We start from the raw sequence: 19,092 nt of genomic DNA, 5'->3' as shown, positions 1-19,092 counted from the left end.
GGGCAATGAACCCTAGGAGGCCGTGTCGGCCGCGAAATGCACGGAACTGGAATTCTCCGCGGAGCTTGGGAACCGTCCGCTGTGGGAACTTATATTACCAGGGCCCTGTTTCCGCGGCTCAGCCGGCGCTCGACCCAACGGAAGTGGCGGAGCCCGAACTCCGCCGCTCCGCTGGAGTTGAATCACCCTGGTGATGGGAGGGGCGCGGAGCAACGCCTTTTCCGCCGGAAGCGGATTTCAGAGCCTCCACGTGCTGTCCCTCCCCCCTTCCCGGTCTCGCAGCCGCGGCTCCGCTGCTGCCATGGAGCCCGCCGGCCTGGAACAGATCCTGCGGGAGCTGCTGCTGCCGGACACCGAGCGCATCCGTCGGGTACGGGGCAGGCAGGACCGGGCCAGGGCGAGTAGGGGATTTCGGGAACGGCCCGACTCTGACCCTCAGGCTCTTCCCAGGCCACCGAACAGCTCCAGACCGCTCTTCGGGACCCCGCCTCCCTGTCCACGCTCTGCGACCTGCTGGCCTCAGCGGGTGACCCTCAGGTGAGGCTTCTGGCCCTTCCTGCTGAGCTGTAGTACGCCACATGTCAAGTCCTAGCTCCTGTCCTCGGCCATCCGCTCAGCATCTTCCTGCCCCGGTCCTCACACGCCGGCTTCCTCGTCCTTCCCCCGGACCCCCAAACGCCTGCTTCCTCGTCCCGGTCCGGTCCCTCACATATCTGCTTCCTCGTCTCAGATCCGCCAGTTCGCGGCCGTACTGACCCGCAGACGACTGAGCACCCGCTGGCGTCGGCTGGCGGCTGAGCAACGGGAGAGGTGGGTTGGGCCAGGGGCGGGGCAGGGCCAGGCTGAGGCGGCTTCTGGGTACCAATCTTCTGCCACCTGTGTTCCAGCATCAAGTCCTTGGTCCTGACGGTCCTCCAGAGAGAGACAGAGTAAGTGCCAACCTGCCTTCTCTCGGGGTCCTAACTGGCTCCAGGCTGAGATCTTTTCACGGTTTCTGCCTTCTTTTTCAGCTCTAGGCTGGGTCTTGGGAGGCAGGGACTTTGGTTCTAGATCAAGGGTGAGAGGAAGAATTTTTCTCAGAATGTATTAAAGACTAAAGTTCTTGAGAGTGGCCTGTGATGGTCTGGCAAACTCGAGTCAGAAGAATGGAATTGAAATTCAATATGAGGTCAACCCCACCATGCTTCTATTTCTCTCTGAGTTGCCGTCTTGTGTCCCAACTTGGCAGAGACCATCTGTGCACACCTGGAGGTTTCTCTCCTGGCCACCCTAGGGAGATGGAGCCATCGTGTACAGAAGGGGAGTTGGAGGGTGACTGAGGGTGGGCAATCTCCTGTTTGCAGGCATTCTGTGAGTCTTAGCCTGGCCCAGCTCTCAGCTGCCATTTTTCGAAAAGAAGGCCTGGAGGCCTGGCCTCAGCTCCTGCAGCTTCTTCAACATAGTACACACAGCGCCCACATCCGGGAGAGAGAGGTACTGTCCCATGGTTGGTGGGGGGAGGGGACCCAGAGGCTGGATAGACTGTAAGCTATCAACCCTTCTTCCTGAGCAGATGGGGCTTTTGCTTCTAAGTGTGGTGGTGACCTCCCGACCTGAGGCCTTCCGACCCCACCACCGGGAGCTTCTCCGACTTCTGAATGAGACCCTTGGTGAGGTGGGCTCTCCTGGGCTCCTCTTCTATTCCCTGCGCACTCTGACCACCATGGCCCCTTACCTCGGCATTGATGATGTGGTGAGATGCGGGCCCTTATTTTCCTTGGTTCCCGTCCTTGGGCTTTCATGTCCTTCCCCTAGCGGACGCAGATCTACTTGAGATTCTTTCCCTGGTTTTTGTTCTGCCTAACAGTTGAGAGGGGATCCTGTGGGTGGCTGTGCCTGGACTCCTCCTATGTCCAGACTTTGAGGAAGCGGACAGTTTCTGGGGCTGGAGATGAGGCTGTGTCATGCTTTCTGTGATTCATCTCATCTTGTGTCCTCCAGCCTCTTGCGCGGATGTTGGTGCCCAAGCTCATCGTGGCTGTGCAAACTCTGATCCCTATAGATGAAGTAAGGACATTTGGGTGGGAGCTCTGTCGGAAGGAGTGAGAGTTGCAGGAGTGTTCAGCCTGATCCACTAAAGAAGAGCATAATAAATAAGCCTGTGACTTCTTTGTTTGGCAGGCAAAAGCCTGTGAGGCCATGGAGGCCCTGGATGAATTGCTGGAGTCAGAGGTGCCCATCATCAGCTCGCACCTCACAGAGGTCCTCACGTTCTGCCTGGAGGTGAGCCTGGGGTTGGCACTGTCCTTGCTGCTCGTTCTGCTGGGAGCTTCCTTGCCTGTTTCTGATTTGAGCTGGTCTCTGGGCAGGTGGCTAGAAACGTAGCCCTGGGCGATGCAATACGTGTGCGTATTCTTTGCTGCCTCACTTTCTTGGTCAAAGTCAAGAGCAAGGTGAGTTGCCTTCTGACACACATCAATCCAGCCCCATTTCCTCCTCTGTCTCACTCTTGGGGCTTGCTGTCTTTTGGGGGATATGTAAAATACCATAGCTAAGGTGTTCTAGATTTGGTCTGGACTCAGCCCAGCTCTTGGCTTGGGGACTGGGAATCTCCTGCTGGACCCCTTGTAGCCTGGAAGGCTAGAATTTTAAATTTGAGCCCATCGTGGGAGCAGATTCTCAGGGGACACCCTTTCATCCTTCCCCTTCAGGCCTTGCTGAAGAATCGCTTCCTGCCACCCTTGCTGCACACCCTTTTTCCCATCATGGCTGCCGAGCCCCCCATGGGCCAGCTGGATCCTGAGGACCAGGATGTGGAGGAGGAAGAGCTGGATCCTGGGCTGGTGGGGGAGACCCCCAAGCACTTTGCTGTTCAGGTGGGATAAATGTGGAGGGTCTGGTGGCTGGGGTGTGAGGTGGTTGGAGAAGGTCGCGGGGCAGAGATGGGAGTCCGGCTAGGTCTTCCTGTCCTATTCCAGGTCGTGGACATGCTGGCACTCCATTTGCCTCCTGAGAAGCTCTGTCCCCTGCTGGTAAGTGTGGCTCTGTCCTTCCATTGCTCCTAACCCCGGGTTTGCCTAGTCCCCCTGAGGCTGAGGGTGTTTGGGCTCTGGTAGGCGTGGCAAGCTCTTGCTGGGGTCTCAGGAGACTGCCATCTGCTTCCCTAGATGCCCATGCTGGAAGAGGCCTTGCGGAGCCAGAGCCCATACCAGCGTAAGGCTGGGCTCCTGGTACTGGCGGTGCTCTCCGACGGAGCCGGCGACCATATCAGGCAGAGGTGTTTGTTCCCCTGTCTTGGAGTGAGGGTGGGCCATGGTGAGGAGGACCACAGTGCCCACGGCAGTCCTGGGCTGCGCTTGTGCTTCAGCCTCATCATCAGTAGCATCTGCCCTTCCTCTCAAACATCCTGATCTGGCAGATAAATGTGCATACCCCGGTGGCTGGTGCTTACCGTCTGGTGACAGAAGGCTTGGTTTTCCCAGGCTGAGCAGCCTGGCTCAGCCCAGGGATCTCAGGTCCTGCCCCTCAGACTCCATCCTCTTGTCCTGCCCCATCCAGACTGCTGCCCCCACTGCTGCAGATCGTCTGCAAGAGTCTGGAGGACCCATCGCAGGTTGTGCGCAATGCCGCGCTCTTTGCTCTGGGCCAGTTCTCAGAGAATTTACAGGTCAGCAAGGCCACAGTGGGCAGCCACCATTCCAGAGTTCCCACCGCCCCCCCAACCCCCTGCCCTGTCCCAGGGACCAGCTCATCCTTCTGCATACCTGCTGCTCTCAGCACTTAGACACGTGCCCTGCAGGTAGGCTGACTCAGACTCCCTTTCTCCTCCCCCCCAGCCCCACATCAGCAGCTATTCTGGGGAGGTGATGCCACTGCTGCTCGCCTATCTAAAGTCAGTGCCTCCTGGGCACACACATCACCTGGCCAAGGCCTGCTATGCCCTGGAGAACTTCGTGGAGAACCTAGGTAATCAGGGCATTTGGGGGTGTGAGGGAGTGGACGGGGCTGTGGTTTTGGCTGAAAGGGCAGGGTGTGCAGCCCCGTGAGCCGCTGCCTGTGGTGGGGACAGGTGTGGTAGGGAGACCCGCGCGGTGGGGCCACAAGGCGGGTTGGCCAGGGGCAGGCATGAGGACCTTGGTTGGTTGCTGGAGGGGTGCCCTTTCCCACAGGGCCTAAAGTGCAGCCCTACCTTCCGGAGCTTATGGAGTGTATGTTGCAGCCTCTGAGGACCCCCAGCAGCTCCCGGTCCAAGGAGTTGGCTGTGAGCGCCCTGGGAGCCATTGGTGAGTCGGAGGCCGGAGGTGGGCGCCCGGGGTTCACGCCGTTCACTCACTCACGGTGCCTGTGGCAGGTGATCCCGGCTCACCCGCGGGCTCTGAGTCTGTCCTCCCACCCACAGCCACGGCTGCCCAGGCCTCCATGCTGCCCTACTTCCCCACCATCGTGGAGCATCTGCGGGAGTTCCTGTTGACGAACCACGAGGACCTGCAGCCTGTTCGGATCCAGAGCCTGGGTGAGTGACGGGCTCCTGGCAGGCTTCCCGGGGCCGGGGAGGGGCCGATGCTCCCCTGATGTTCACAGCAATGGGCTCCGGGGCAGCACAGGTGTCTCCCTTCCCTCGCGCTGTACCCAGGGGTGGGAGGGGTTTCTTAATCCCCCTCAGCTACCTCTGGTTCCCCAAGCCTTGGCCCTGCACACCTCTAGCCTAGAGCTCCTGGTGCTAACCATGCCCTTGCCTCTGCAGAGACGCTTGGGGTGCTGGTACGAGCAGTAGGGGAGCCCATGAGGCCCCTGGCTGAGGAATGCTGCCAGCTGGGGCTGGGCCTGTGCGACCAGGTAGACGACCCTGACTTGCGGCGCTGCACGTGAGTGAGCCCTCACCCTGCCCCCACACCTCCCATTCTGGACCATGGGTTCCCCGGGCTCCCCCATTCAGCCTGGCTACAGCAAGCAGGACTATGCAGCCTCCACCTGCCTCTTCCAGGTACAGCCTATTTGCAGCCTTATCAGGGCTAATGGGTGAGAGCCTGGCTCCCCACCTGCCACAGATCACCACACTCATGCTGCTGTCACTGCGTTCCACCGAGGGCATTGTGGTGAGTGGAAGGTCGGGGGGGTGTGGGCCAGTGGGGGAAGGCCACCCCTGGGATGGGAGCTCTCTCCAGGGCCCAGCTGAGCTGAAGTCCCTGCTGGGCCTCCCCATCCAGCCTCAGTACGATGGAAGCTGCACATTCCTCCTTTTTGACGATGAAAGCAGTGGTGAGGAAGAGGAGCTCATGGAGGAGGATGACGAAGAAGAGGATGACTCAGAGATCTCAGGGTGAGGGGGCTGCCCTTCTGGTCCAGGGAGTCCTGGCTGAGACAGGGGCCCAGGGACAGCTCTGCTCTCATTGGCACCTGATTGCTGCCGCCTCCCCGCCTTACTCTAGATACAGTGTGGGAAACGCCTTCTTCGATGAGAAGGAAGACACCTGTGCTGCCCTGGGGGAGATCTCCGTGAATACCAGGTGAGCATCAGCCCTTCCCCAGCACTGGGAACCCCTCCTGGGAACCTCTTCTCCATGGTGGTGTGTCTGTCTGTCTGTCCACAGTGTTGCCTTCCTTCCTTATATGGAGACTGTCTTTGAAGAAGTGTTCAAACTGCTGGAGGTGAGTGGGCTGGTGGGCCGGTGAGCAGGGTCAGAGGGCTCAGGTTGGCCCTGCACACAGCATGCACGTCCTGCCCCTCATGCTGCAGTGCCCTCACCTGAACGTGCGGAAGGCGGCCCACGAGGCCCTGGGTCAGTTCTGCTGCGCACTGCACAAAGCTTGTCAAAGCTGCCCCTCGGAATCCAACACTGCTGGTGAGAAGAGGAGGATGGGGCCCCTGGAAACGGGGTGGGTGGGGAGGGGGCAGGGCCTGACCAGGGCTTCAGCCAATCGTGTCCCCAGCCCTGCAGGCCGCGCTGGCCCGGGTGGTGCCGTCCTACCTGCAGGCGGTGCACGGGGAGCGAGAGCGCCAGGTGGTGATGGCCGTGCTGGAGGCCCTGACGGTGATGTTGCGCAGCTGTGGCGGTCTGGCACTGCAGCCCCCTGGGCGGCTTGCTGAGCTTTGCCAGGCGCTCAAAGCTGTGCTGCAAAGGAAGGTGAGGAGGGTGAGGAGGTGGCCCTGGGTGGGGCTGGTCAGAGACATCCCCCTCCTTCCACCCCATGGAGACGGGAAGGGGCTGGAGAGCCCAGACTGAGCTGAGCGCCCTTTCCCGCAGACAGCCTGTCAGGACACTGATGAGGAGGAGGAGGAGGAGGAGGAGGACCAGGTGAGAACTGTGGGTGCAAACGGGACCAGGTCATCCCCATGGGGCAGGCGGACAGTGCACTTGGCCTTGGCCTGGGGGTACAGGGGCTGCTCAGAGATTAATAGTGGCTCTGAACAACCCACCCTGCTCCAACTGAGGCAGTGGAGATTCAAGGAAGGCTTCCTGGCGGTGGGGATTTGGGGCAGGCTTGGGTCAATGGATGGGAATAGGAGAACCAGGAAGGAGGAAAGGCTGGGCTGCAAACCAACCTAGCCTGGGAGGGGCCCCTAGTCCTGTCAATTAAGGGCAGCCCTCAGGGCGACCACCTGTAGTTGGCATGATGGGAGCTGCTGCCAGGCTCAGAGCTGGCCCTGGCACTCCAGCCTCTGACTTGGCCCCACAGGCTGAATATGATGCCATGTTGCTGGAGCATGCTGGTGAGGCCATCCCTGCCCTGGCAGCTGCGGCCGGGGGAGACGCCTTTGCCCCCTTCTTTGCTGGCTTCCTGCCATTACTGCTCTGCAAGACGGTGAGTGCTCTGTTCTCTTGACTTCCAACCCTGTTCCTCCCAGGCCCCAGTGCCCTCCTCCCCTATCTGTCCCCGTCCCAGGCTGACTAGCACTCCTCCCCTCACCAGAAGCAGGGCTGCACAGTGGCAGAGAAGTCTTTTGCAGTGGGAACACTGGCGGAGTCCATTCAAGGCCTGGGTGCTGCGTCGGCCCAGTTTGTGTCCCGGCTATTCCCCGTGCTGTTGAGTGCCTCCCGGGAGGCAGACCCCGAGGTACGAAGTAATGCTATCTTTGGACTGGGCGTGCTGGCAGAGCACGGGGGTCGCCCTGCCCAGGAGTATCCTCAGTTTGTAGGAGGGGGCCTGGATGCGGTTGGGAGCATGGCCCTGGGGTTAGGGAGGGGAGCAGTCTGCCCGTGTGCCTGTTCCTTGACTTTGGACCAGACACTTCCCCAAACTGCTGGGGCTCCTGCTGCCCCTCCTGGCACGAGAACGCCATGATCGTGTCCATGACAACATCTGTGGGGCACTTGCCCGCCTGCTGATGGCCAGCCCCACGAGGAAACCGGAGCCCCAGGTAAGGTTGGGGGGCACCAGGCAAGGCCAGGGAGCTGCGGAGTGTGCGGGGCCAGGGGCCAGAGTCTTCCGTGTGTCCAGGTGCTGGCCCCGCTGCTGCACGCCCTGCCACTGAAGGAAGACCTGGAGGAGTGGGTCACCATGGGGCATCTCTTCAGCTTCCTGTACCAGAGCAGCCCTGACCAGGTAACCCCGACCCTGGGGCCCTTGCAGAGGGCTTGATGCTCTAGTCTCATTGATGGGCAGAGTTAGCGTCCGTTGAAGCTGCTCTTCCCAGCTTTCTCATTAGTCTGCCAGGATTGGCAGCCAGGCCTTTAATGCGAGAGAAGGGGCTTCCTCTCACCACGTAGCATTTTTCCCCAGGAAGGCTTTGTTTCCACCCTCTGTTCTGAGCCAGAAATCCCAGCTTTCATAAACTGATTTCCTAGACCACGGCTCTTTCAGACTGTGCTCCATGAAGCCTGGTTCTACTGGGCCACCCCACCTCCCATTTTAATCAGAGAGCTCTGCTTTCTGAATACAACTTACCTGAACCAAGTGGCTAGCTCTGGAACCATGTCCCAGTGCTCCTGTGTCTATCACCTCTGTCGCACACCTTCAGAGACTGTGTTGGTGGAGCTCCTGAGTGTCTGAGCTCCTTTTGGTTTTGAGGCCATGATTTCAGTTATCTGTGGTCACAGTCCCATCCTCCCGCTACCCCTCTTCCCCCTTCAAAATTACTACTACCCTGTTTCATGGGTCCTTCTCAGGGTTCACAGTTGTTTGGGATGTCTGTTAATCAGTGTCAGGCTCAAACAGCTCAGGTGGGAGACTGCCTCTCTGGGGCTCTTCCTGCCCACCCCAGTGCTGGGGCCCAGAGGTTCTTCTGCCCCTTAGCCGGCCCATCTTTTCCCACAGGTTGTAGACGTGGCTCCAGAGCTCCTTCGTATTTACAGCCTCATCCTGGCCGAGAACAAGATCCCATCAGGTGAGGATGGCAGTTATGGGCAGGACTGGGGGGAGGCGGGGAACAGCAGGACTCGGAGGGCCTGGGGCAGCTAGGGTTGGGGGCCAGTCCTCCGCAGACATCTCCCTCTTCACTCTCCACCCAGACACCAAGGCGGCGCTGCTGCTTCTCCTCAAGTTCTTGGCCAAACAGCACACCGACAGCTTCCATTCAGCACTGGGCTCCCTGCCTGGTGACAAGGCTCAGGAGCTCCAGGCCGTCCTGGGCCTCACCTAGACTGTGGGCTGCAGCTGGGCTGGAGAGAACAGAGCCCGCCCAGGCCCAAGACCAGCTCTCAGCCCAGTTCCAGCTTAAGCCTTACCAAAGATTCTGGGCCTGGGCCTCATAGCCACTTGGAGTCCCAGCCCTACTTGCTGCCTTACGGGGATGTCCCCTAGGGCTGGAGCTGTGGGACAATACAGAGTTGTGACACCATTCTCTAATAAAGACAGTTTATTTTCTGCTTGAACGGTAGCTCTAGGAGCAGGAAGTACAGAGATACACATTCAGAAGGACACAGTGTGATGTAGTTGGTTGCCTGGCAGCTTTGTAAACTGGCTCTTAACTGTCGTGGAATCGGGGCCCTGGCTGGATCAGAAGGCGCCCGTATGGCTCCTCCTGTTTGACACGAAGGATCTCCTGCGCGGCCAGCACTGGTCAACAGAGGAGGAGGGGGCTGGTCAGAGGAGTCCCTACCACAGCCTCTGGCCCGTGTGTCCGCTCCCCACCCTCCACATGGGCACACACGCTCCTCACTCACCCAGGAGCAGGTAGAAGACCCGGGCGGCCATCCTGCGGGGGCTGAGAGGCGGCACCAGGCTGTTGAAGTCGGGCTCCCTGTTGGCCTGCAGCTCCCGCGCCACTGCCCTGGGGTCAAGAACCAAGAACCATCAAGTGAGGCCGCAGCCCCGGCCACCCACGGAGGGATGTCCTTCCTGGTACCTGTGCACAGCCTCCGGCGAGAGCAGCTCGGGCTCGGGGGGCAGCTCCACGGGCACCTCAGGGAGCTCAGGCACCACGGGCAGCGCAGGGGCCTCTGGCTGCTCCGCCTCCACCCAGGGCCTAGAAGAACACACAAGTTGGACAGAGCAGGGGAGGAGGTGGCGGTGACAGCCCCATCCTACTGCTTCCCCCTCCTGGCCAGGGCTGCAGGCCGGCTGCTGCTCACCACCGCTCTTCCGGGGGCACGAGGCTGATGCGGGACTTCTCCTCCTCAGCTGCTTCTAGGGAGATCTCTGTCAGGGAAAGGGGAGTGTCCTGAGCGGGTCTGTTTGCATCGGAACAGTCGGGATTTGGGGTCATCTGGCCCAACTGGGTGCCACAGCGGGCGGTGACTTGTTTACGGCACTTGGCAGGGAGGGGAATGAAGATAATCAGTCTGTGAGTCCTTATGTTAAATGCACTGACAAGAACTGTCAGCAACTGGGGCTCCACTTTCCCAGGACAGAGGTTAGAGTGGTGGTCTCCACTGCCCCTTCTCCAGGTACTTACCAGAAGATACCATGAGGGGCCCACTGGGCTCCAGGGCCTCCCTCAGGACCTGGGGAAGAGAGAGAGAACTAAGGCCCCAAGCGTCACACCTGGGGCAGGGGTAAGGCAGGCCTGTTGGCTCATGTGGGCAGAAGGCGGCCTGTGGAAGCTCAGAGCAGACGGGGTTCCAGGAAGGACTGAGGGGGCCGCTACCTCAATATCGCTCGGAGTCTCAGCCTTTCTCCTCTCCTCCTCAGCCGCTGCCTCCCTCTCAGCCTCTTCTAGCTCCTCAGGCAGCCTTCGCCTTAGTGCCCTTGGAGGTGGCTGGGCACAGTGGGTCCAGAAAGCCAGCAGTTCTGAGGGTAGCCAGCCAGCTGTGGAGAGGGGCAGCAGGGAGGGGGTTCAGGTGTGAGGAATAGGGGTGTGGGGGGTACCCTACACCAGCTCCCACCACTCCTCACAGTAAGTCGGGTTTCGGAACAGCTCCGCGGGGCTCCTGATCATCCTCTCAGGAGGCTGCACCATTGGCTGTGTGCAGAGAAGGCCAGAAAACTGGTTAGGAAGGAGCCATGGCCCTTTACCTGTAATGCCTCGTTCCAGGGCCTCTGGCCTTCCAGCTCTTCCAAGCTCATGCACCTGCCTGCTCTGCTCATTGTTAAAATGATTTTCAACTGATGCCCTTGGATGTGCTAGGCAGGGTCACAAAGGGGTGTGTGGGCAGCTCCCCAAGCCATGCGTTTTGGGGACTGTTCTCAAGATTCCCCCAGGAGTTTAGATGGCCCAGCATGCACCTGTCTCCCTCCATCCCTCCAGAGACTGGGGTGTACTCACACACTCCCTGCAGTGGGCTCTGGTTTGCATTTGTTCCTGGAATTCCTTCCGAGAGATCTGAGTCTCCTCGTCCCAGAATAACAACTGGCGACGGCGACGGCGAGCTGGTGGGCCCCTGGGAGGTGGGGCGACTGGGGGCCTCCTCAACTGAATGGGGAGGGGAGGTGGGGGCAAGGCTACCCATTACACTCTTTGCTGAGGTCCTGGTGGACTGTAAACAGGCCCCACACTCCCAATCCCTAGAGGTGCCCTGACGAAGGGCTTGAGTGGGGACTCGGAGGGGGTGCAGCCCCCACTGTATGAGGTTCCCATCTGGGAAGTGCAGGCTGGATAAAATGTGGTGTGGATCAGGCTACCTTGTACAAACTTGCACAAAGGCCTGTGGAAGCCAGCAGGGGCCTTGAGGAAACTGAAAATGGGTGAGGAGCTCTGGCAGAGGAGGCAGTGTGGAGGGGCACCACTCACCTCAGGGCTGACTGGGACGGGTGGCAGACGCAGCTCCGGCGGGGGCGTCACCTCTGCAACAACAGTCTAGGTCCACACCCTTTGACCTCAAAGCCACCCAGGTGAGAAGCTAGAGGGTCCTCCCTTCAGTGAGTTGGATTACAGGGTGTTGCCTGCAGCAGCTGTGCTGGGACCCCCAGGAAGGACCCTGGTTTGGTGGGTACTCACCAGGAAGTGGGACCTCTGGCTCCCAGCCTACCAGCTTCAGCTCTTCTGGGGCCAGGACCCGGCTGGGAAGTGGCTCTGCTGCCTCCTCCACCCTGAGGGGAAATGGGCAAGAGGATGAAAACACCCTCCCAGCGCTGACCCCTACCTGGCCCAGGGCTCCTGGCCTTACCCTACAAGAGCTGCAGGTGAGGGCGGGGGTACTGTGATCTCCGCCTCTGGGGCCCAGGGCTCCTCTTTGAATTCTGTGAAGAGAGGATCAAGCTTAGAACACAGAAGAGATGTGAACATTGCCTGGCCCAGACAGCCAGTGCCTGGGGTCTGACCGTCCAGCGCCAGGTGGGTCCTACCTAGCCGACGTTCCTCTAATAAGATGGCTTCATCCTCCTCAGCAATCAGCAGCTCCAAGTCTCGGCGGCTGACTTCTGGGAGTTCCCGTTCACCCTGTCAGGAGAGGTGCCCGTTTCTGTCTGAGACATGCCACAGGACCAGGCCAGGCCAGGCTGAAGAAGCCTGTGGGTACTCAGGCGTTGGGGGACGGGGTAGAGAAACGGAGGCAAGAAGGTAGGACTCTAGGGGCAGAAGGAGCAGGTACAGGGGGCCTGGGCCATCAGACGCAGGACTCGGGCCTTGGGCTCTGTGCAGGGGAACAGCTCACCTCGATCCGCAGCATACGTATAGGCTCTGCCTCCTTGATCGTGATGGCTTCCGGGGTGACCCGAATCCTTTCTGGAGGGGGAGGCAAGTCACACAAGCCTCTCTCTCTTTTTTTTTACAGCCTCTGTTTCTTTTCAAGTCCCCACACCCATGTGTGTAAGGCAAAAACAGACTCTAGAGTCAAGCCAACCTGGGTTCTAGTCAGGCCCTGGCCAGTCACTGGCAGTCTGACCCAGGACACATTGCTTAACCACTATGGGCTTCACTTTCCTCATCTGTAAAATGGGGATAATAATTCCAATCGTAAGAATCTTGTAAGTGCCCCTCCCAAGGCCTTGCTCCTGAAAGAAGCTCAAAAACAGTTATTTCTTCAGCCCTTGGGCGTTCCTCTGCCTCTCACCAGAAAGAAGGGTCTCTGCTCACCTGGCTTCGGAGGCTCTGCAGGGACTTCAGGAGGGATCTCTTCAGGAACTTTCTCTGGGGTCACAGCCTCTAAAAGGTGTCGAACCTTTGGGAAGGGATGGGAACAAAAGATCGGATTCAGCTTCAGTGCCCTGCTCCCCCACTTTCACAACCTTATTCAGACAATGAACAGTGACACCCCTTTATGCCTAATTCTGTGGCACTAACAGCAGCATGCAGGGTAAACCCACTCACCATCCAGCTCCCCTTCCTCCCACTCCTGCCCCAGCCCAATTATCTAGCCTGGGTCACTTTGTGAAAGAAGTACTGCATCCTTGGGTCAAGTGTTATCAGGGACAGAGGAAACAAAAGATCCTTGATCTTGAGTATATTGTCTAGTGGGGAGACAAGTTTGTGTATGACCCCAGCAAAAGCTGGCACAAAGAATGCTGTGCTGCTGAAACCAGCACAATATTGTAAATCAACTACACTTCAATAAAAGCTTGTCTAAGCTGTAGGGGTGTTAGGAGTGGATGGACAAGGACATGGAAAATCCAGTGCCGAGGGACACTGAGGGCCTGGATTGGGGCCTCGGCTCTAGGAATGGTGTGAAGACAAAAGCTGTCTCTAGGTTGGTCCTGAATAGGTAAGTGCAGCAGGCTTGTCTGGATAGGTCCACCATGACGGCTGTGGGGCAGAACTGGAGCAGGCCCCCACCTGCCCCCAGCCCTGGTGTTAGACTGGCACAGAAAGAACACGCCCCTCTGCGCTGTCAGCTCATCAGTCTGAGGTGTCCGAGGGGGAGGAGACCTACCTGAGGGATATCAAAGGGATCGGGCAGCATGGGATCCACAGACATCATCCCAAAAAAGGGGTCTGGAGCATCTTCCAGAGTCTCCATCCTGGCCAGGTGGTCAGGCAGCAGCAGGCTGGGTCTGAGGGAGACAGTGGGCTGTCAAGGACTGAGGCCAAGTTCCCTTCCAAAGACCGGGTGGTCCCAGCCCCAGGGAGGCACTCACAGCTCAGTCTCCACCATATCAATGCGGATCTGCAGCTGGGCACGGTGCAGGCGCTCCAGGATGTGCTGGATGTCTTCTGTGGTCAGGGAGGGCAAGCTACAGTGCCCGCCCAGGGGAGGAGCCCTCGGCACTGCCCTCCACCCGAGCCTTCCAGCCTTACCTACGAGGTACTGGCATTGTTGAGAGTAGACCCGGATGACGCCGATCTGGAGCTGCGCCGAGAGGTAGAGCGAGAGGCGGGGCCGCGGCGCGCCCGGCAGCGGGGGCTCAACTCGCACCAGCACGTAATTGAGGATTTCCTCGCTGGGGGAACAGCGTATCCCATCACCGCTGCACCAGAGACCTACAGCCTTGCCCAGCCCAAGCCATCCCCTAACCCACCCCAGCCCTGGGCCACTCTTTTCCGGGCCTTACCAGGTCTTCACCACATTCACCTTCAGGTATTCGCGCTTCACCAACCGGGTGCCCCGCGTCGCTGCCAGCCTGGAAGAAGAATGAGGGGTGTAGGTGGAGGGGGAGCCCTCAGGCTGGGACCCCTGGCTGTCCCCTCCGGAGCACCCGCCCTGGCCGGGCCCGCCCTTACCAGATGGTGGCGAAGCAGCCGGTGTGGCGCTGAAGCACATTGGGATAATAGAACATGGTCCCTCCAGGGGTTCACCCTCGGCTACACCACTCCCGTTCAGATCTCAATCCAACTTCTTCAGGGTACAGAATTCCCCAAACCGTCGGAGAGAAGGATGTGGACAGGTGGCGAGGCAGGTGGACCCCGAATGCCAAATAAAGGAACCGATGAACTATGGGTGGATAAACGATTAAGGGGATAAGTAAACGGAGACACAGACTGGATATACGTCAGCCCTGAGCCAGTCTGCACACCGCGTGGGAGCTTCGAACTTACGGGAGCCGTGCAGGTTGGGTTCCAGGTTGCAGATGCAAAGATTCGCGAAGGAAGAAGGTCCAAGCTGCAACCCAGGCCGGGTCCGAGGGAGAACGGGTGTCCTCTGCAGACAGGCCCGGCAGCTGACTGTTGCGCAGCTTCGGCCGCTGCCGGGTCCGCTCCTGCAGCCTAGATCCCGCCGCGGGGAGCGCGTGCTCTGGAGCTTTGCACTTTGCTCCTCATTAGATGGCGCGGTCTCCAGAGCAGCCAATGGGGAACAGGGTCAACTTGGGGGCGCTCGTTGGGGGCGCTAAGTTGCCTGGCCCGAGGCAACAGGGGGCTCCCGAGGCAGGCAGCAACCAATGGGACGAACCCTGCAGGCGGTGGGGGGAGGGTGGAGGGATTGTGAGGTGTCTGGACCAATGGGCTCTCATCCTCGCCCGGGTGACAGGGGTACCTCGGAGGTGCTTCTCCATGGACCAATGAGTGGGGAGGAGACTCCGAGCACCGAGCCTGGCAACAAGGGTGCTTCAACTAGCCGAGAAGGTTGCGTCATGCCAAGGGCAATCTCCAGGCCCTGTTTAGGGCGCCTGCCTTGCAGTTAGACCTTACCCCTTTTCCGAATCCTACCGAGCAGCAAGTGGTTGGTCTACTTTTGTGCCCAGCCTAAGGCCTATGGTGAACGGGTGTGAGGTGGCCTTGGAGCCACCACAGGTCGATGGGGAAGAAAGATCTCACAACAAGCGGTGAGGGACTTGTCAAGTCACTTCAACTTGAACATCTTAGGTTGTAGGCATTCCTCTCCTGACTCTTTCCCAGGTGTGAATGTTCTCCTGGCTGAGATCTTAGTTTTGTTGGATGTAGGGCATATTTATCAGCATAACAAAAGCTGTTTGTTTCAAACAACTGTTCGTGTAGTATAAATTGTATGGTTGTAGTTACAAATATTCCTTTCCCCATGCCTCCTGCCTTTGCACGGTCATTTCTTTGGTCTAGAGTATACTTTCCAGCCTTGACTCCAGGGCATGCTTCTGTCTCTGACTCAGCTTTTCACACCATACACAAAAATAAACTCAAAATGGCTTAAAGACTTAAATAAGACATGACACCATAAAACTCCTCCAAGAGAAGAGAGGGAAAACATTGTCAGACATAAATTGGAGCAATATTTTCTTAGATCAGCCTTCCAAGGCAAAAGAAATTAAACCCCCAAATAAACAAATGGAACCTAATGGAACTTAGAAGCTTCTGAACAGCAAAGGAAACCATAAACAAAAGAGAAAAAGCCTACAGAATGGGAAAAAAATATTTGCAAATGATGTGACCAACACAGGCGTAATTTCCAAAGTATACAAACAGCTCATACAACTCAGTATCAGAAAAACAAACAATCCAATAAAAAAAACAGGCAAAAGGGGACTTCTCCCGTGGTCCAGTGGTCAGGGTACACTGGTTCCGTGCTTGGTCTGGAAAGATCCCACATGCTATGGAGCAATTAAGCCCATGTGCCACAGCTACTGAGCCCATGGGCCAGTACTGAGCTGATGAGCCCTAGAACCCATGCTCTGCAACAAGAAGAGTCACTGCAATGAGAAGCCCATACACTGCAAAGAGTAGCTCCCCACTCACTGCAACTAGAGAAAGCCTATTCACAGCAATAAGACCAGCACAGCCAAAAATAAATAAAAATTTAAAAATATTTTTTAAATGGGCAGAAGATCTAAATACACATTTCTCTAAAGAAGATATACCGATGGCTAACAGGCACATGAAAATATGCTCAACATTATTAGAGAAATGCAAATCAAAACCACCGTGAAGTATCACCTTACATCGATCAGAATGGCCATAACTGAAGTCTACAAATAAGTGCTAGAGAGGGTGTAGAGTAAAGGGAACCCTCCTACACTATTGGTGGGAATGTAAATTGGTGCAGCCATAGTGGAAAACAGTATGGCGATTCCTTGAAAAACTAAAAATAGAGTTACCATATGATCCAGCAATCCCACTCCTGAGCATATTTCCAAAAAAGACAAAAAAAGTTTAATTTGAAAAGACACATACCCCAATGTTCATAGCATTATTTGCAATAGGCAAGACATGGAAGCAATCTAAGTGTCCATCAACAGATGAAGATGTGGGGTATATATATATACACACACACATATACAATGGAATATTACTCAGCCATAAAAAAGAATGAAAAATGCCTTTTGCAGCAACATGGATGGACCTAGAAATTATCTAAGTGAAGTCAGAGAAATACAAATATTATATGATATCACTCACATGTGGAATCTAAAAAAGAACATAAATGAACTTCTTTACAAAATAGGAATAGACTCACAGACATAGAAAACAAACTATGGTTACCAAAGGGGGAAGGGGAGGAAGGGATGAATTAGGATTGCGGGATTAACAGATACACACCACTATATAGAAAAGAAACAAGGACCTCCTGTATAGCAGAACTATATTCAGTGTCTTGCAATAATCTATAATGGAAAGAATCTGAAAAAAATGTACATAACTGAACCACTTTGTTTAGTACTTTTGAAACTAAAACAATAGTTAATCAACTGTAGTTCAATTAAAAAAACACTCAGCTCTTATTAGAGCCAAACCAACCCTATATTATTTTGTTCCTTCAATCCAGGAACTCTTAAGATTGGGGTCTTGTTTTTTCCTTTAGTGCCTGAAACTTAGCAAACATTTGTCAAATGAATGTACAATTGCCCTAAATTTACAACCACTGAATATTAAGGCTGAATGGGATTTCAAAATCTAGTCCAAGACTTGTCTTCATGGTGAGAAAACAGAGGCCCACACAGACTGTTTCTGCCAGACCACACAGCTATGTGGCAGCCTGATTGGGAGCTCTACTCTTTTGAATTCCAGTGTTCTCAATCCTTCCATGGTGCTTGGCTAAACTGGTTTCTACATGATACTTACAAATTGTTTGGATCATATATTGCCAATGTTCCTAAGAGTTCACACTGGGGCACAAATATGATAAAGTTGGGGACATCTGCCCTTAAGGCACTTATAACCTAGTTTAAGAGATAAGGGATACAGTAATTTGTTCATTCATTTAACAAATATTTATTACATGCCTACCATGTATCAGGCAGTCCTCCAGGCACTGGGGGTGTAGCAACGAACAAAATAAGTCCCTGTTCTCAAGGAACAGGGAAAGAGGGATGATAATCAAATAGACAAATAGAAATGTATGAGGTCATAATCTGTGCTATGAAGAAAAATGAGGCCGCATAAGAGAATAGAGTAGTGAGGGGTGCTATTTGGGTCAGGTGCTCAGGGAAGCTCTCTGAAGAAAAGGGGGCAAGTCAATGTGCTTACCTGAAAGAAGAGTGTTTTAGACTAAAAAAAAAAAAACAACTTAGCAAGTGCAGAGGTCCTGAGGCAGAAATGTGTTTGGCAGTTTCAAGGAGCCTAGAGCAAAGTGACTAAGGAGAAGAATGGCAAGGGGTGAGGTTAAAAAGGTGGAAAGGAGTCACATTGCCTTGGAGGCCAAGGAAAGGATTTGGGCTCTTCCCTGAGTGAACAGAAAACTATTGGAGGGCTTTGAGCAGAGGAGTGACATGATAAGATTTATGTGTTAAGAGGATCTCTTCTGTGTTGAGAATGGACTGACGGTGAACAAGAGTGGGAGCAGTAAAGATGTGGAAGGAAGTGGAAAGAAGAGGTATGGGAGAAAACAGTGGTTGAACAATCAGTCTTAGTGAGGGAAGCAGAGGCCAGATTCTGGAGAGATTCTGAAAGGGATGCTAGAACCTGCTGATGGGTTGGAGGTGGAGTATGACGGAATAGGAAGTAAAGGGCCTGAGTACCTGCGCACTCAGCACCCGACTTCCTCACTGCCTATGCAGGTGCCCGTCTCAGGAGGGACAAGGAAGGTCCAAGGAGGCAGGAAGGCTCCAGAGCAGCGCTGACGTGTCAGGTGAGACAGTAAGGACTTCCTCAAGAAGCCAGACATCTATCTAGACTTAACGATGTAGCTGAACCCCTCAAAGCTTATATAAGTGACATGACAGGAAGGAGCTGGTTTGGGAGGTTCCTTCTCTGCCCATTTGGTGTCCTGTATGGGAAGGGGGGAAGCCGGAGGCTATGGCAGTTGGGTAAGTGGTGAACTAGTTTGGTGAAGGTGAATGTCCAGAGAGGTAGGAGGACCAGTGGCCTTGGGAAGAACTTCCAATTTGGGAGCAAGATAAACACGAGGTAAGGGAGAGAGGTGGTGGATTTGGGCCCCTGGGATCCCCGCAAATAGCAGTGGCAGTCTAGGTTAGGTTGTCTGTCGTGGGGCTCAGACAGAGTAAGGAGACCAGCGTGGGAGCAGCTTTCAGTTAGGGTGGCAGTGCCCCAGATACTGGGAGAAGAGGCACCAGGACATGATCTGCCCCGGGCACAGGAGGCTCAGCCCCCCGTCCCTCTGATGTCCTCCCATGCCAGGCCCCAGGGCCTCGAGCTCGTGGTTTCAGGTCTGTTCATTGAGACTTCCAGATAGGAGTTCAACCCTGGGCCGAATCAGAGGCCTCTAGCCACGGGCTGTGGACCCTGGATTTTGCCATGAGAGAAGGTGGCTCAGTGCCCTTCTTGGTGGCTGACCCCAACCCTCCCTCCAGTCCTGGTTGCCCAGAGGATACAGAGAGCTGGGCCCAGAACCCACAGAGCCTGGCAACTCCCTCGCCAGAACCTGTGGGTGGATGAGGGGAGAGGGGCCCAGAGACACCAGCAGGAAGAGAGCTTGGGAACCTTGCTCTCAGGTGACATCTCCATCATCTCCCTGTGATCCTGCTGCCTTCTTCTCTCAATGAATCCGATGCAGA

General features: G+C 56.2%; 2 protein-coding genes across 3 annotated transcripts; one reads left to right on the top strand and one right to left on the bottom strand.

The window, feature by feature from the left end:
- The first annotated feature begins 55 nt into the window (after positions 1-55).
- Positions 56-8,792, top strand: IPO4 (importin 4). 2 transcript variants are annotated; one of them, XM_061157846.1, is made up of 30 exons: positions 56-370; positions 451-537; positions 731-810; positions 888-929; positions 1,344-1,473; positions 1,553-1,732; positions 1,981-2,046; positions 2,161-2,262; positions 2,349-2,432; positions 2,691-2,855; positions 2,958-3,011; positions 3,147-3,256; positions 3,538-3,646; positions 3,816-3,945; positions 4,149-4,262; positions 4,379-4,492; positions 4,724-4,844; positions 4,964-5,075; positions 5,187-5,299; positions 5,409-5,486; positions 5,571-5,628; positions 5,717-5,822; positions 5,911-6,104; positions 6,225-6,275; positions 6,658-6,783; positions 6,892-7,100; positions 7,207-7,339; positions 7,420-7,524; positions 8,236-8,305; positions 8,430-8,792. In XM_061157846.1, the coding sequence occupies exons 1-30, from the start codon at positions 194-196 to the stop codon at positions 8,558-8,560; spliced, it is 3,351 nt and encodes a 1,116-aa protein (XP_061013829.1). In that variant the 5' UTR covers positions 56-193; the 3' UTR covers positions 8,561-8,792. The 2 variants fall into 2 exon arrangements, 1 of the variants encoding a protein (XP_061013829.1); XR_009695168.1 differs by lacking the exons at positions 8,236-8,305; positions 8,430-8,792 and having other exon boundaries at positions 6,892-7,035.
- REC8 (REC8 meiotic recombination protein) lies at positions 8,751-19,086 on the bottom strand. The gene is made up of 21 exons (XM_061157854.1): positions 19,019-19,086; positions 14,270-14,622; positions 13,955-14,165; positions 13,786-13,854; positions 13,532-13,674; positions 13,372-13,447; positions 13,167-13,287; positions 12,374-12,458; positions 11,952-12,022; positions 11,644-11,737; positions 11,466-11,538; positions 11,297-11,388; positions 11,090-11,142; positions 10,625-10,771; positions 10,255-10,321; positions 10,007-10,167; positions 9,815-9,863; positions 9,492-9,558; positions 9,266-9,385; positions 9,084-9,190; positions 8,751-8,976 (listed from the first exon to the last, which is right to left on the bottom strand). Exons 3-21 carry the CDS (start codon positions 14,008-14,010, stop codon positions 8,885-8,887), a joined length of 1,743 nt encoding a protein of 580 aa, XP_061013837.1. The 5' UTR covers positions 14,011-14,165; positions 14,270-14,622; positions 19,019-19,086; the 3' UTR covers positions 8,751-8,884.
- Between the last annotated feature and the right edge of the window lie 6 nt (positions 19,087-19,092).

Source organism: Dama dama, chromosome 12, assembly GCF_033118175.1.
Source record: "Dama dama isolate Ldn47 chromosome 12, ASM3311817v1, whole genome shotgun sequence".
NCBI lineage: Eukaryota > Metazoa > Chordata > Mammalia > Artiodactyla > Cervidae > Dama > Dama dama.
The sequence above is the reverse complement of the archived record's forward strand: the minus strand, read 5'-3'. Positions and strand labels throughout refer to the sequence as shown.